The sequence below is a fragment of the Branchiostoma belcheri genome, unplaced genomic scaffold (assembly GCF_001625305.1).
Source record: "Branchiostoma belcheri isolate BF01 breed outbred unplaced genomic scaffold, Haploidv18h27 scaffold3, whole genome shotgun sequence".
Lineage (NCBI taxonomy): Eukaryota > Metazoa > Chordata > Leptocardii > Amphioxiformes > Branchiostomatidae > Branchiostoma > Branchiostoma belcheri.
Window position 1 is genome coordinate 8,948,114 of NW_017803909.1, and position 16,299 is coordinate 8,964,412.

At 41.8% G+C, this 16,299-nt stretch overlaps 1 protein-coding gene and 1 long non-coding RNA gene across 2 annotated transcripts in view; both read right to left on the bottom strand.

The window, feature by feature from the left end:
- Positions 1 to 1,557, bottom strand: part of LOC109473439 — a 5,186-nt gene extending 3,629 nt beyond the window's left edge. Inside the window, exon 1 of the mRNA XM_019773299.1 lies at positions 1,173 to 1,557. Coding sequence (XP_019628858.1) covers positions 1,173 to 1,339 — 167 coding nt within the window. The 5' untranslated portion in view covers positions 1,340 to 1,557. The remainder of the gene's footprint in view (positions 1 to 1,172) is intronic.
- Positions 1,558 to 13,753: 12,196 nt separating this feature from the next.
- On the bottom strand, positions 13,754 to 15,901 carry LOC109473551. Its single transcript, XR_002140425.1, has 4 exons — positions 15,816 to 15,901; positions 15,244 to 15,375; positions 14,513 to 14,563; positions 13,754 to 13,855 (listed from the first exon to the last, which is right to left on the bottom strand). It is a non-coding gene; the product is annotated as an uncharacterized LOC109473551 (long non-coding RNA).
- Between the last annotated feature and the right edge of the window lie 398 nt (positions 15,902 to 16,299).

A 16,299-nucleotide genomic window follows, 5' to 3' on the forward strand; every position in this document is an offset into this window, starting at 1 on the left:
GTTCTTTAACTTGACACCAAATTATTCTGCGTTTTTGTCGTTTTCGCTGAATTAGATGAATGTGGGTTGCTTTGCATTTGGTCATACATATTTCTAAATTCTAAGTTTCGAAGGACATCTCACAGAAAAAAACCCCCAGCGAAATAGACGTATAAGTCTGTGCAGTAAATTTTTAAAGTATCCTCAGATTTCCACAACTTCTACTTCTCTTGTTATCAGTCTGTTTAGAACATCGTCAGTGGATTACGGTGATTTGAGGGGTATCATGCATGGAAAAGTTTTGATGCCCTTGAATTATCACAGAAATATCCACCAACAAGGCACCTTTTCTTTCTTTCTTTTTATTCCAACATTTCATGACTACAAACAGTGACGGTACACTCAAGTTATTTCAACTTATTTTATGCCACCACCAACGCAGAGGACAGGACAATACTCATTTTCACTTCAAGTAAAGTGCCTTTCCAAAGATCGGTAGATGTCGTGACTTGAACCCGGGACCTCTTGGTTCCGAGTCGAGCACTCTGCCGTTACGCCACACGACCCCGTAACAAGACAGCTAAATTTTGCAGGACACATACACGACCATACCAAGAATGCCCTCAGTTTTGCAATCGCACGACCGTATCGTACAACTGTATGTGACCTAGCCGTCCTACACACGAATGACGCAAAGTACAACCTTCGGATGCGCCGTCCTTCTACTACAACAGACACCACAACGGTATAAAGTAGAGTGGATTCATTCCTTAAGCTAACCGACATCTATTCATCCCTCAGTGAGCTAGACATCTTAAGTCGAAAGATTCCCGTCTAGAACGACTGCTGTGTGTTAGATGTCGGTCATAGCTTGAGGAATGAATCCACACTACTTTATAAAAGACGTCACATATAAGCTACAACCTCTAAACTGGGAAAAAAGTAGCCTCCTTCGCAGACATGTTGGGCGACGGCGTTATTTTTTTCGGGGAGCTACGCGAGTTATTCCGCGGAGGGACGATTTTGCCGCCGGGCGCGCGAAACCTTCTCTCCCCGGCAAAACTCCCTCGGCGGCAAAATCGTCCCTCCGCGGAATAACTCGCGTAGCTCACCGAAAAAATAACGTCAGCCCTACAAGTCAGCAAAGGAGGCTAGAAAAAAGGATCGTAAACGAGAGATACTGAGATACTCACATGCAGTTATGCCTCCGTCTGGCCGCCTGCCTTGCTGAGGTGGACGTCGGCGCGTCCTCCTCGGACCGTGTGACCCTGCCCGCCGGCGCCGCCTCCAACACCGTCCGTTCCAACACCACGAGGAGGAGAACCCACCGGCATGTCATCAGCATTTTCGTCGTCTTCATCTTTGCTATAGCGTCCTATGATTCTTCTACTGTCACAGTCCTGTATATACGTGTATATATAGGAACACAAACTTACTCACTACTGATTTAACTAGACCTGGATGTGGTCGGGCGGCTAGAAGACTTCCGAAGGGCGGGAAAAGTAAAAGTTCAGACCCAACAAAAACGGAAGGTATAACCGCAAAAAGGTTCCGACATACAAGAGAACTGGTATATCTAAACGCTCGCAAGTCGCTAAAGCTCTCAGACTTCGGAGGCGGCCTTTTTATTTAAACAAAGAGAGATACGCAGGTGACCACGTGGGTCGGAGGAATTTGGGAAGGCCGTATATATATACAGCCTCATTCCTGCACGTACGGACGGTACGGCGTTATCACGGGCCAAAACAGATAAAATTACTATTTCACGTACCATCTCCGTTATCATTTTTCTAAATCTTTGATAGTTGTTCGGTTTATATCATCTCCCGTACAACCATTTTATACTATTCCTCAGATTTGATTTTTTTTCGTTATCTAGAGTTAGTCTAGCCTCTACCAGGCTTAGTGATGCGGCTAGAAAGAGTAGAAATCGGCCAAGTAGAGAGATAGCCCTTGGCCTCCCGTAGCCTGTTACAGGCTAGAGATGGTCCACATTACTGCCTGATAGCCTCGTGGACATCTTTTTTTCAGAAACGGAAGAAAAGTGTCAGAATTCGAAGCTGGCCGTGGGTTTCTGCTACTCTCCAAGCAGAGGTCTAGGCTTTACTAGGTGTTCATATCGGGATTTCTTTTAATTTCTTGTACTGGTAAAATTTATATTATTATTTTTCTTCGGATGGCGTGTTGGATAGCCTCTACCAGGCTTCGGGAGGCGTAGAGATCTGTCAAATAGAGAGATAACATGCCTAGGGAGTTGGTCCGCTAGAGAGTACATTTCGCCGCAGAGTTTGATCGTAGCGACTCCGCACAGGCTTCGGGAGCGGCAAACTGTTCTCTCCAGCAGACAAACTCCCCGGGAATACTATCTCTCTATTTGGCCGATTTCTACTCTTCCCAACCCCTTTCCGAAGCCTGGTAGAGGCTAGTGTTGGATACTACAATGTTTTGCGGCCACCAAAATATCTGCTTGGAGAATAAGTTTGTTGAACTTTCCTGGCGGATGTCCCAATACAGTTGCCCCACTTATAAATAAGGAGGGCCGAAAGAATAGACAACACGTAACCCGCGCACAGTACTAGTATTGTATAACGTTACCATAACGGCTTTGTGAAAACGATAATCATCATCATCTGACCGATGTTATGACTGTCACGGTGACCTCACGTGGTAAAGAGCACAACATAAATAAGGCCTGATTAGGACATAGTGAGTTGTCATATTTTGTTTAGTTTGAACTCGAGAGCAAACGTAAACTGGTCATATTTATTTTGAACTATAGGAGCTAAGGTATTGGGACGAAACGAATGTCCAGACTATGCAAAATGTACAAAATTACTAATAAACTGGTGGACGTCCCAACTGCTAATTACCTAATACCAGCCCAAAAGAGAACAAGAAATAGCCATGCCTTCAAGTACCAGAGTTATCAGCCAAGGATTGAGGTGTTCAAGAATTCATTCTTTCCTAGAAGTATCGCAGAGTGGAACTCGCTGTCACCAAGTACAGTAGGGGCATTATCATTAGATAGCTTTAAACAATGTCTAGAGTTAGATGTTCAAGGGTTATGTGTAACAAGTCCATCGGTGTAATGTAGCCAGCTGTCGCCGCGCCGCGTGCCTGTGAAGCTGGTGTGTTACGCCGAAGGGCGGTTATACCGGCTATACAGATACAGATACACAAACCAAATTGATTAATTGAACCATACTGAAAACACAATCATGTGACGAATGGTCTTTAATTTTCTGTGGCAAACTCCGATGGATGGACGGAAACTTCTGTAGCGCGGTTCCCTTGCGGGTATGCTCCCGATAATACAGACAGTTCGTTCCACTTTATGTACCTTGTCTAGACACGCTGGGTTCCGGTGTCCGAAAGGTGGCCTCAACGGCCAGGTGGTCTTTATACAGAGGCTTGAATCTCTAGAAACCTAACACACTTACGCAAATAAATCTTTAAACCCGTGCAAATGTGCACGTAATCCTTAGAAGCCACTTCAGCTCAAGAAAATTTTTTCAAATAACTTTAAAATTGTTAGCATTAGCATTTTTAAAGTCTTGGGGTGGTGGGACTACGGCGCACTGATATGTCAACTTTGTGTATTTAAATTTTATTGTATTTTGTTGTGTGGCGCTGTTAATATAAGTTATACACTTGAGTGCAGCGCCTCACTGTTATGTTTTGATGTTATGATGAATAAAAAATGTTTTAAAGGGCGAGGGCTCTGTATTTTACTGTATATTATATCTCTTTTACGTAATGATAAAGCGTACTTCCGGACTGTTCAAATATAATGTAGAGCTCAGTTCTTCCAGTGGCGTAATTGAACGTTACACGTAGCCGAAGGGATGCCTGATAGTGAAATAAAGACCTTTATTGTACATTTTTGCTCATTGCGAACTAAGTACAGGTCACGGCAAATAGCGATGGTAGACTACAATATATCTATAGTAAAACTACATATGTACAGGTTCTGCTTCTTCTCGCTTCTTAAGACAGTTGTAAATGTAAGAACATGTGGAGCTTATAGTACGAGGATTATCGAGTTTCATGAGGAATGTGAATTTTTCTTTTCTATCTAAAAATCTAAAACTAGGGAAATAGTCTTGTATACTATTGAAGATAATCTTTCTATCATTATTATATAGAGTACAGTCCACAATAAAATGACTCTCGTGTTCAATCTCATTTAGGTTGCAGTAATGACTTTGTTGCAGAGGAATGTGGTTGTGTCTCCCCTTTTCAACAAGAAGTTTATGTGAGCTAATACGAAGTCTTTAATACGGGGGTATATAATTTCACAGAACGTACGTAAAGAGCTGTCTACCTGTAGCTTATGTGTTAAAAAACAGATGGGATGTCTGATAATGACTGTTATGGTAAAGTTCAGATAGCTGGGGTGCAGATGTTCAATCCATTTCGGAGAAAGCCGTCAGAAGTCCCAATTTGGTGAGACGGATATCCAGACGAGTAAAATATGGCCGGGGTGGGGCTGTGGGAAACTCATGATCAGTCTCGCCAGCCAGATGTGCCCGGGGGCGGTGTACGCACTGCTAAGGCGTGTCCGTTGCCTGGCAACAGCCTTAGCTGCGCCGCCTGGCGGTTTGCGTGTGCGGATGCAATGGTTTGCCAAGAAGCATATTGGAAGTTGTCGCGGAGAAAAAGAAATCCATATATGAAGTTTTCAGTTTTATTTGGGCGTATTTTCAACAGTAAGATGTTTGTGTAATTCGTTTATTCTAACTCGTCTTAAAGTCTTAAAGGCATCCAGTGCAGTTTTAGGGCTTGGAAACCCGATTTTTCAAGGCCAATATTCTAGCCATTTATCTACATACTGAGTTGAAACAACACTGTCCCAATGTATATTGACTCTCATGGAGCAAAAATGCCCCAACTTTGACGGAAAACGGTTACTGGAAGGACCATGGGATGATTTTAGGGTACCACCCAAAAAATAAATGACTTATCTGTACGTTTGTTTCTGCAGTTTTAAATTCCCCAAAGTGAGAAATGCTGACTTAAATGTGCTAACGTGAAGCAATATGTGTCAATATCACAAAGATTGCCTTATTCAGAATAACATTCCAGTTTTGCTGCCCTGAAATCGCATTGGATGCCTTTAAAACAAATAATCCTTCAAGCTAGATAAATGACAACGAAGCCTGTTGTTTCCTTCCGCCTTGCTGCTTGCGGAAGTGTGATTCAGTACATGCTCACAAACATGTGTGCAGGAAAAGTCAGGATACGTCAAAGAGGACACGCGCCATTACCGCTGAATCACCGATTCCAAGCTATACCATAACATCCGACAAAAGCATTTGTGGCCTCACGGGGTGAAATGAGAGGTTACCACGTAATCTTATTTTTCAAATAACTTTGTTTGTATTAACAATTTTAATGTCTTGGGGTGGTGGGACGACGGCGCACAGATATGTCAACTTTGTGTATTTAAATGTTAATTGTACTTTCTTGTTGTGTGGCGCTGTTAATATAAGTTATAAACTTGAGTCAGTGTCACACTGTCCTTGTTATGTTTTCATGTTTTGATGAATAAAAAAATGAGAGCGTACTAATAAGGAGAGATCCAAACAGTGTCCTCTTAATGTTGAATTTGAAGTATAAAGGTTGTAATCGCTTGTTTAAGTCAGTGACATCCGGTGTATGGTTTTCAAATGTTGTGTCGGAAACGATATCGTTTGCAAGGGGCAAAATTCTAGCGCAACTTCACCAAACATCCAGCAAAAACCGCGAAAGTCTACGTTTTCGCGCGGGCGCAGCACATTTTGCCAAGGAACTTAGGCCACAGCAAGTAATTTGTAAGGATGACATCAGCGCGTGCATTAATTTTCGCCTGATTTAAAAAAAAAAGCTTGTTGGCTTCTGACAGTGGTCAATATACCGAAAATGGGCAAAGATGTCGTAAGGTGGATGGCAGATAGCTATGAAGAGAGGAGACAAGTAAAGGCTCTGATTTAATGTTTTGTTTCTTACTTTGATGCAGTGATGTGTGATGCTGGGTGTGTATATGTGATGTTCCCACTGAATCAAAACCATTTGTACAACGATTGAGTCAACATTATAAAATGTAGGAACCTTGTTTTTTTCGGCCCATCTTGTTTTTTTTCGCCCGCTCGCATTAGATTTGGAGTCTGTGGAGGATGTCATCTATAGAATTTAATTGCTGTGGCCATAGGAAGGTAACTAAGGCCTTCTGAAGATAGTAGTCCAGGAACTAGTGGGGGCTACCACTGTTAGAAGCAGGAAATGAAGATGGGTACGCCACACTCAAAGGAAGCCCCCTTTACGGGTATATCCTTCGTAAGGCCATGTTGATTTGATTATATGGATGACATCCTCTGGGAACCCCAAAACTGATGCGAGCGTGCGAATAAAAAACAATGTAGCCAACAAAAGTTGCTTCATTATGAAATCTACGTGGTTTTGAAGGTTGAACAATTAAATGACACAGAGTATGGTTTGGCGAATAATCTAGTCTTCAAAGTAATTTCTTACATTTTCGTCTTTTTCGTTTGATTTTGGTATTCTACGACATTGGTATCGTTTTCCAATGTTTGCTTTTTCAACTTACGGTATATATTTGCTCATTTTGCAGCTAGTTTGTACGATTTACAGTATGGTTGAAAACTTTTTTTGTTATCGTTTTGAAAAAGGCGCGTGTTGGGGATGCCACGTGCTATCTCATATGATCCAGTTACACCAACCATCTATTTTTCACTTTTACCCCACCAAAGCTTCATCTAATAACAATAAGAAGAGCATGACGTTTTTCGTCTTGATCTATCAGCTGCTATGAAACATACGTGTAGAGGTTACTAGTACAATGGATCAAAGTCCAAAGTTCACTAGCGGTCGTTCACATATAATCCTATAGAGGCAGCAGGTTTTTAGGTCGCTGTGTCTAGGGCCTACCTGCCTACGTGCACGCATGGGGCTAGGGGAATAAATACACGAAACGTGCCAACCTCGCGTGTCGAGAAGAATCTCACGCTGTGTTTTTCTTCATTTTCGATACCCCATGTATACACACAAGGACATTGGTATACCTGACTCCTGGTGGTATGCCTTATGAACTAAGGTGTTTGCCGGTCTTCTCCTCACATGTCATCACACTACCAAACCATCTGAGCCTTCTAGCACGTATTTTGTCAATGATGGTTTGTTCTGCCCCAAGTTTTGACCGAATTTCTTCATTTGGGATGAGTTCCCGAAGGGTGATGCAGAGAATCGCTCTTAAAAGCATCTCATTTGAAAGGATAACAGGGACTCTGAGTGTCTATAAAATTATGAGCCCATCCCTCTCCTTCCACCGCCTTTCACCTCCCCGACTGAAGTCAGGTACCAATTTTACACCTGGGTGGAGTGAGGAAAGTGGCGTAAAGTGCCTTTTTCAAGGACACAGGAGTCGAACCCGTGACCTTTCGATCTCGTGCCCGCTAGTCAACTTTGTCCCCCAAAATAGTTGCTGGCACTACCCAACTCTAAATTTAGAGTTCAATACCACTGAGGCGATAGCATGCACGCCCATTGGAACAGAAATCAGATGTACAAACAGTTTCAGGGTTAACCTGATAATCAGACTATTTCATGACAAACGCCGAAACGGGTGCTTTTTTAATACATTTCCCTCCGTGAATAAAGTTGCCACGTGAATAAAGTTGCACGCGGTCATTAAATGTTCACAATAACCAGGCAGAAAAAAAAACAGTACTCACCACTTGGTTAACTTCACGAGTAATGTGGCTGACAAACGTGAAACTTAGCCAGTACTGGTACACAGGATTTTCTGAAGCTTCCTCCACACCAGTTATCTGTATGTATCTCTTTAGACAAATTTAACTTCCTCCAGCTGTCTTTTTTTATATCCCACACACGTGTCCGTCAGGTGTCCGTCACGTGAAGAGCAAAGGTCAGACTGTGATCCGATATGCTTTTTCTAGGTTAGGCCACACCGCCTTAATTTTATGGATGACATCCACGCGCGCATTGATTTTCGCCTGTCCTCCGAGGCTCTGGCCTGGCTCTAGGCCTTGGTAGTCCGTGGTTGTTAGCGACAATATGGAGCCGGTGGTAACTCTGGAGGACGGCACCCAGGCTACCGAAGCTCCACGACTCAAGAACTCAGTACATACGTACAGTGCCGATTCATAAATTTCGCAAAAAGCCAGCATGTGCCGGCTTGTCGTATACTTCGCTATATGATATATATTATATAGTATATACTGCAGCAAACGCACAATACCAGCTTTGTATTCCTGTGGTTTAGCTAAATTTCTATTTTTGGCCCGCGCGCACTAGTTTGGGGGTCTTCAGAGGATGTCATCCATAAAAATTAAGCCGGTGTGGCCAAACAGCCTTTTGACTGGAGCAAACATTCATGTAACGTTACTGCCTTGCCCTATACATCACGCGATACATCACGTGCCACACGTCAAAAGATTGTACGTTCAGCACCATGGACAAGGTTCTTGTTCTTGAGACGATACTGTGCAACGCCCTAGCCTCCTGTGCAGGCTCCGAGTGGTGGGAGTTTCGATACTGCGTTTTGTAGAGTTTCTAACGCGTTCTTTGAATGCTGACCATCCTACAACCAGCCACGAGAGAAGGTTTCCATCCGTCCACTTTTTTCTTGCCGAATGGAAGCAGGCTTCATGGGCGGATGGAAACCTTCTCTCGCGGCTGGTTGTAGGATGGCCAGCAGCCCACCTGCCCGGAGCCTGCACAGGAGGCTAGCAACACTCTTCCGTTGGGAGTAAGACCTACAGGGGGTAGTGCGCAGAGCCCTTATTATCAGATCTTATCAAGTACAGGAGTAATACGGCTTTCTCGAAGTTGTCAGGTTGAGATTTCTGTTACGAATACGACCTCAGGAAGAGCGTTACGTTCCTGACGGTCTGAAGGACAAATACTAGTATACAAAAGTAACGCCCGGCTCCGCACTGGTGTTCCAGTGCTGAATCAGCGGTCGAAATTGCGTCAGCAATGGAATTCCAGTGCTGAACGGCTATTTTCCAGAGCTGAAGCTCCCTCAGTACTGGAATTTTCCAGTGCTGAACGTTGTCTCAGCTCTCGGTTTTCAGTGCTGAACGCGCGGCAGAGCCAGTTCAAAGGTCGCTCAGCACTGGGTCCCTAGTGTCCCACCCTAGGTCAGAAACAAGCTTAGTGGTGCTGTCGTGTATGTAATACGTATTAGCAAGGATGTTCAAATTAAAAGAACCTTCGTATTAGTAAGTAATCTGGCCTTTCTGTATCCTACCTACAGCCCCTGTCACACATTCAGAGCCTTCTCCCCAACATGGCTCCCCGAACACAAGGGTTGACTGAAGTTCGGGGGCAGTCTGTCCAGATATAGGCCATGCCTATAATATACCTTTCTGCTTGGATCGATACAAATCTGAGTCAAATTTGACACCCGGACACCGATGACTTACTCCAGAGTTGGCTGGTGTTCTGCTGAAAGATATAAAACCCTTCTTTCATACCTTAGGCCACAGCCAGTAATTTTTATGGATGACATCAGCGCGCGCATTATATGATTCTTGCCTGATTTTGAAAAAAAAAAATTGCCCTCTGACAGCGCTCAAAATGCTAACAAGACTGACAACGAAAACATACATTGCCATGGCGACGGTGGTTGTTGTTAGGGTTATTGTTTGCACGGCACTGTCATGATTTTATGTTTTTGGGAAGCCTTCTTGTGGTCTGTCATGAGTTTGTTAAAAATAACATTTGCCCCAGGGTTCGTTCGCTATGCACACAGGGGAGGGTAGGAGCGATCTCCCGAGCTGCATTGTATCTGTCTAGACTTACAGGTAACAAGGTAAATACTTTTCTATCGTTATTATGAAATATTACTTGTCACCAGTTTAATTGCATCTGAATACTGATAGTTGTTTATCGTTATTACAAAGTTTAATAGACTATGTGCATCATTGGCAGTATACATTTTGTACATGTACCTTTGCAACCTGTTAAGTCTAGACACATGTCGTACATTTGTACAGTTCAGTAGATCACTCCTACCCTCCCCTGGGTGTATAGTGAACGAGGCCAAGAATGTAGGTCATCCCAGCAAGGTTTCCCCAGGGGTTTCCAGGAATTTGGACTGTGTAGGACTGTGGCCGTGTCTATACGGAATCACCCAAACCGCGATTCGGGTAACTCACATTCCTCACATCTGGTCCACGTGCCACACACACCTGTGAAACCGTGTGCGAACACAATACGCTTGAGCTACATTTATTGCTGTTTGATGATAACACGCAAGGTGGCGTGTTATTAATGTCAGAGGTCAACGACCTGCTTGCTGATGCCCCCCTCCCAGCGTATCTCGGCCGAATGCCGACGTGGTCCCGCCAGAGGCGGTGAAGCTCGCCCTAGAACGGACACATTATTTGACCATTACTGCTCTTTAAGTTGCTGCCACGTAAAAGTTGGTATTGCATATAAAAAAAGAAATATCACCCCGTAATCCATGACCAGGCGAAGTTACATTGAAATCACATGGCGTTCAGACGCAAATCGCGATGCGGGGAAACCACCTCTAGAAGTGGCTTGGGATCGAGGCGCTTTCAATGTGATTTCGGGGCGTTCACATGGAGCCGGCTTCGGGGTAAACCACATGTAAACCGCCTTGGGTGATTCCGTTTAGATTCCGTTTTCTTGCTAACTGCACACAATGCTGTACCATTAGGCTCGCCCATGAGGCGGCGCCAAAAACATATAGTGTGGGGTTTGTGGACGTGTTTAGAGTAGCCTGGCGGTACATGTACACAATGACATAGCATGCCGGGTGATGTAGCCCATGTGTTGTGTTTCCATTTTCAGAACCGCGTGGGAAATGTGGGCCTATCGTGCTTCTGATTTAATAGCTAGCGATGATGTCATTGTCTTGTGCAGCAGCGACCGTAGCGGCCAGTAATGGTACTGCCGGTTGGCCGGAAATTAGACTTTACAAACTGCTTCATATCGTTTTTGAAATATGGTATCATACCCCATTAAAGTTTACATGGATACTTAGTTACCCCTTAAATTGAAAAGATAGTATTTTAATACTATCTTTGAAAGACTTTTATTTTCCTTGTGGCATTTCACAGAAAAAAAAGGATCTTTTGAAATGGCATTTTGCAACTAGTAATATTGACACACATTTGATAAACCTTACAATTTTTTTCCTCACCCATGCACACAACATCATCCTGTCACACTGAAGATGAATAAGGACAAGAACAGAAAACTTTGGTTGCAAGTTTTATTCTAAGTGTTAGTGAATGTCGATAAAAAGATGTTCCGATATCGGATGTTAGATATCAAAAATGATTTTGTTGAGTAACAGCGACAGCAACGACATGATGTTTCTTAACACATTGCTTATTACCCATTATTTGCTTCATGATAGCAGTAGAAATACAAACTGCAGGATAGTATGTCCAGTATCAATAATCAATTACTGGCCGTTAATATAGTGGTAGCCTGTTCACATACATTGGTTAGCCTGTATATTGCCGGCTAAGTAAGGCTAACCTATCCACGTGCCTCTATCATCACAGGTCTTGTTGCCAAAAATGACACAATGTCTGGGGTTCTGACATACATGATGTTGACTTTTTACAGTATGACCAGGCAGTCGTGTATATGCAGTGATTTCAAACACTAAGTTCAATCAACGGTGTTTTAAATTCTGCTTTTAAAGCAGGCCATTTGAAGAATCTAAACATACACATGTACCACTCAATTTGTCTTGTCCTGAAGCAAATTCCACAGTTACGACTGACATCCAAAGTAACTTAGATCACTGGTCAGTTTAAATTGGAAAGTTGGTTTCGTTCAAATTAGAATGTTGTGCCAAAATTGTACTGAAAAGTTTTGTATATGGTTTAAAGGAGATTGAATCACATTGTGTGGCGAATTCGGAAGTTTTAGGGATTTCGACTTTGAATTTTTTTTCTAATTGTTATGGACCAGTGTGTTAGGATGTTTTCTTGTTAATAACAAACTCTCCTATTACAGTACTGACCTCTTATATTGAATGTTGTGTTGAGTACAATAAGAAGGCCTAACGTCAACTCAAAGATGTTACAAGACACAGTCACCTCCCTTTAGTACCTTTCACAAAGGAATGTTCTAATTAAGCCAACTTAATTTAATTAGTTGTATTTTCGGTCTAATTTTTCGGTGTTATTTGTTTGATAGGCCTCATGCAAAAGAAAATTGTCTTTTTCAGTTATTGGTTAACTCTATTTGTTTTGGGGCAATTTTTTTTACCAAGTTTATGTCCTAAATGTTGTATTTTGGCAAAAAAGTACCAATAGAGTAATTTTTATGAATATAGAATGTAGATAACAAAGCAGAATTAAACGAGAGTCGTTGCTTTTAATTTGGATTTGCCCATTGAAATGTTTCCTGCAAAAGCGAGGAAAAATCAGGTAGGTGTGACCTTAGGAGAGTTTGTATTAACTTTGCCTTTGCAACCATTCTAGAAAGTTTAATAACATGTAAACACCAACAATGGCAAATGTTTGAGCTGTATTTCAAACACTATCAAATTTCACCAACCAAATTTCCAACCAACTCCTTGACCCTGTATAGATATTCTGCATAGTATGAAGAAGTTGGAATACTTGGTTGGAAATCTTGGTTGGTACCCGGGTAGACTGTGATAGTGTTTGTAAGACATACGCCAAACAATTACCAACTTTTAAAGTGCAACACCAAAGTGCATATAAATGGTTTTAGCATCACCTCACAGAAAAAAAGAAGAATAATCATTGTAATATAGATTCTCTCTAAAAGATGTTAAGAGATTTTTAAACGTGTAGTAAGAAAGGAGAACCTGAATATAAGACAAGAAAACATGACAGATCTTGGCCACCTTCTGGAGATACTGTACTTAAGAAAGGGAAGGAAAGAAGAAAGAAGGTGCACCAGCATACTTAAACATGCAGAACCAATAACACCTGTCTATTCCAGGTGGTTTTAGCATCACCTCACAGAAAAAAGAAGAATTATCATTGTAATATAGATTCTCTCTAAAAGATGTTAAGAGATTTAAGAACTTAAACGTGTAGTAAGAAAGGAAAAGCTGATATATAAGACATGAAAACATGACAGTGATGACAAGGTGCACCAGCATACTTAAACATGCAGCACCAATAACAGCTGTCTATTCCAGGTGGTTTTAGCATCACCTCACAGCATCACCTCACCTCACCTCACCTCACAGCATCACCTCACCTCACCTCACCTCACCTCACCTCACCTCACCTCACCTCACCTCACCTCACCTCACCTCACCTCACCTTACCTTGGCCACCTTCTCTCCAGATACTGTACTTACGAAAGGGAAGGAAAGAAGAAAAGAAGGTGCACCCGCATACTTGAACATGCAGCACCAATAACACTTGTCTATTCCACCTAAGCTTCAACGACAACGTCCGGGTTTTTACATCAGCACTTTTAAAGGGACCAAGTTTATTTATAAATTTACTTCATAGTAGTATTGTAGGAAATATCTTGGATTAGTTATTATTTGAACTATGTCACATACAATTACTTTCAGACAAGTTTTAATCAAATTTTTACACAATGTACTGGGGAAACAGGTGTAGGTATAACAGAACAATCATATGTTAGAAGAAATAAAACCATGTAACATTTTGCACTACACAATATTTACAGCAGTTTAAGCACACCATACCACACCTCTTGTCTATTTTCTGTCTACACATGGAGTTTTGCAATTGCAGAGCCAATAGTTGGAAGTTTGGCCTTCACCTTGGCGTTGGGAAAGTAGCTCGGGTATGCCTGCCATGGATCACCGCGGAGTTGTCCAGTTCCGTATAGAGCCTGTTTCAGTCCATAACTGAGATGGAAGACGATGAAACATGACCTTAATAGTGACCGAATATGATATAACAAAATTGTCAAAAGTTAAGTCAATTCGAATCAATAAACTGAAAACGTTGGACAACCTTTGCAATGCTGTCTATAATACGAAATAAGTTGTAAGATTAGAATAACAGCTTTTTGAACCGTACCATTATACAGAAGACAGGTGTTACAACTTTAGTATTTATCTACTGAACACCATATAATAGTTTATTTTGAATAATCCATTTGAACATACAAGAAAATTTAAAAAAATGAATGAAATATAAACACTGAATTGAAGCGTTTATCTGTTATGAAGGGATCTGTGTCAAATACCTTAATAATCCTTATCCTCGGTGCATATGGTGAGCTAATCCTTTGTCAATTGCGATAACCCATGTGCACTCGGTGGTTATTCGATGGTTATCTCACCTGACCAGGGATTATCTCGCCATACACACCTCGGTAAGGGGAATTAACCCCTTATTCTTCTGTCTGGAATGACTGACAAACAGTACTGGAGACAGAACTTAACATGCTGCACCTCGCGACGAGGACGACAGGTGATGATGATAGTAAACCATTGCCTACCACCACAAAGATAAATGGCACAATAGAATATACAAGAGACGTGCAATGCAATAATTACCATCTATCTCGCGAGCCTGTTCTGTCTCATATCCTTCCACAGTGTATTCATCTGTAGAATAAGACAAATGACAGGGTCAATAGGTTCGTACCAGCCCATATAAAGCTCCAGCTTAAAAGCCCTTTATGTACTTCAGCTTTGTTTACAACAGAGTAATGTAACAGGCGAGGGAAGACTGACCATGCCCTTTTTCGAGCCATGTCGACTCAAGTTGGAAAGTTGGAAATTATGTATGTGACCTCATACATTCACAAAATTATGGTAACCGTTACGACTGGCTAAATATAAATGTCATTAACTATGCAAATACGCGATCATCATTGATAACAAAGAGGCCCCTTCTAGCATTTATCTATAAATAATGCAGATAAGGTATAAGTTAACTCAATGTTCACCTTCAATAAACTTTAATGATGTCCTCATTCTCTTAACTTCCAAATTTATAGAATTTGTATTTTCATAATCGCCATTTAATTATGTTATTTAATTAGTCAAGAATACAATGCATATAAAATCAACAATCCGTCAACCTGTTTATGACTTAATTTGAAACGTTTTCTTCCAGAAAGAAACGTGAGACGTTTTCTTTTTGTAGAGGATGACTGCTATATGAATATGTTGGTGACTGCTTGGAAAAAAAACTGAGGAATAAAAAACAAATGTAATCCAAAAAAATGAGCTTCTTTACGAATAAGAAACAAATGTTTTGCAATGATGGAAAGTAAACTAACTGGGTTCATCCGCGGGAGGCTCCGGTTCATCCGCGGGAGACTCCGGTTCATCCGCAGGAGGCTGCGGTTCATCCATGGGAGGCCCCATTTCACGCTCTTCAGCCATGCCTTTGTCCTCTTCTCCAGTGAAATCTAAAGTAAATAGTGAGAGAGATGTGGGTAGTGAGTAAGTATATAAAACGTAACATTATTGGCAAAGTTATATCAGACATATAATAAGATTTTGGCGGAAAAATTAGCCTGGTCACCTTACTCAATGGGTCGGCTTACATACATACGTATACCGGGGTGTTCCGGCCAGAATTTGTTTGGCACCCAGTATATATATTAGCAGCGTCGTTTTCAATTCTTTACCGCCTTAATTAGAAATCCTGCTGTTGACCTGTTGAGTATTGTGGTCCAGCTATGGAAAACCCACATGTATTTGTAAGTCATATTTACAGGGGCTATTAAATAATGTTCAGTTCTCTTCTGCATGCAGTATTACAACTATAGAATTGTACACATGCATAACATGTAGTTTTTCTGGTATAGCATTTTGATGTGCAAAGAAAGAATTAATAGATAGGTACCACGTATCATCTCTTCCAGAAGAACCTCCGCTTCCAGAGACAGATCCCTGAGCTTGGAAGGAATGCCCTTGCCTTGTGATAGAAAGGTATTCAATGGTTACGTCGATAAAGGTTAGACATCCAGGTAATACGATACGCCAAAAAGCAGTTAAGCAAGCCAAGTCAGCAAATAGAATCGTCATTGTCGCATGCGTGTCACTTCATGCCTAAAATGGTTGCAAATAGCCCCATTGTTGGCTTACAGACTAAAACGCTTGCATCGACTGTAATGTCTGCACAACACTTCATATATTCTAAGGTGGCTTGAATTCTAAGTCCACTCCGTCTGTTTCTTTCTATTGATATAGGAGTGTTTGCTAGTTTCTGATTATAGACGCTCACAACACATATAACACACAGTGCGCCATCGATGTTATACACTCAATTTGCCTGCTATACCTCTGCTTGATGACGATCTCTCGATAAACCTTAGCCAAGCACGGGA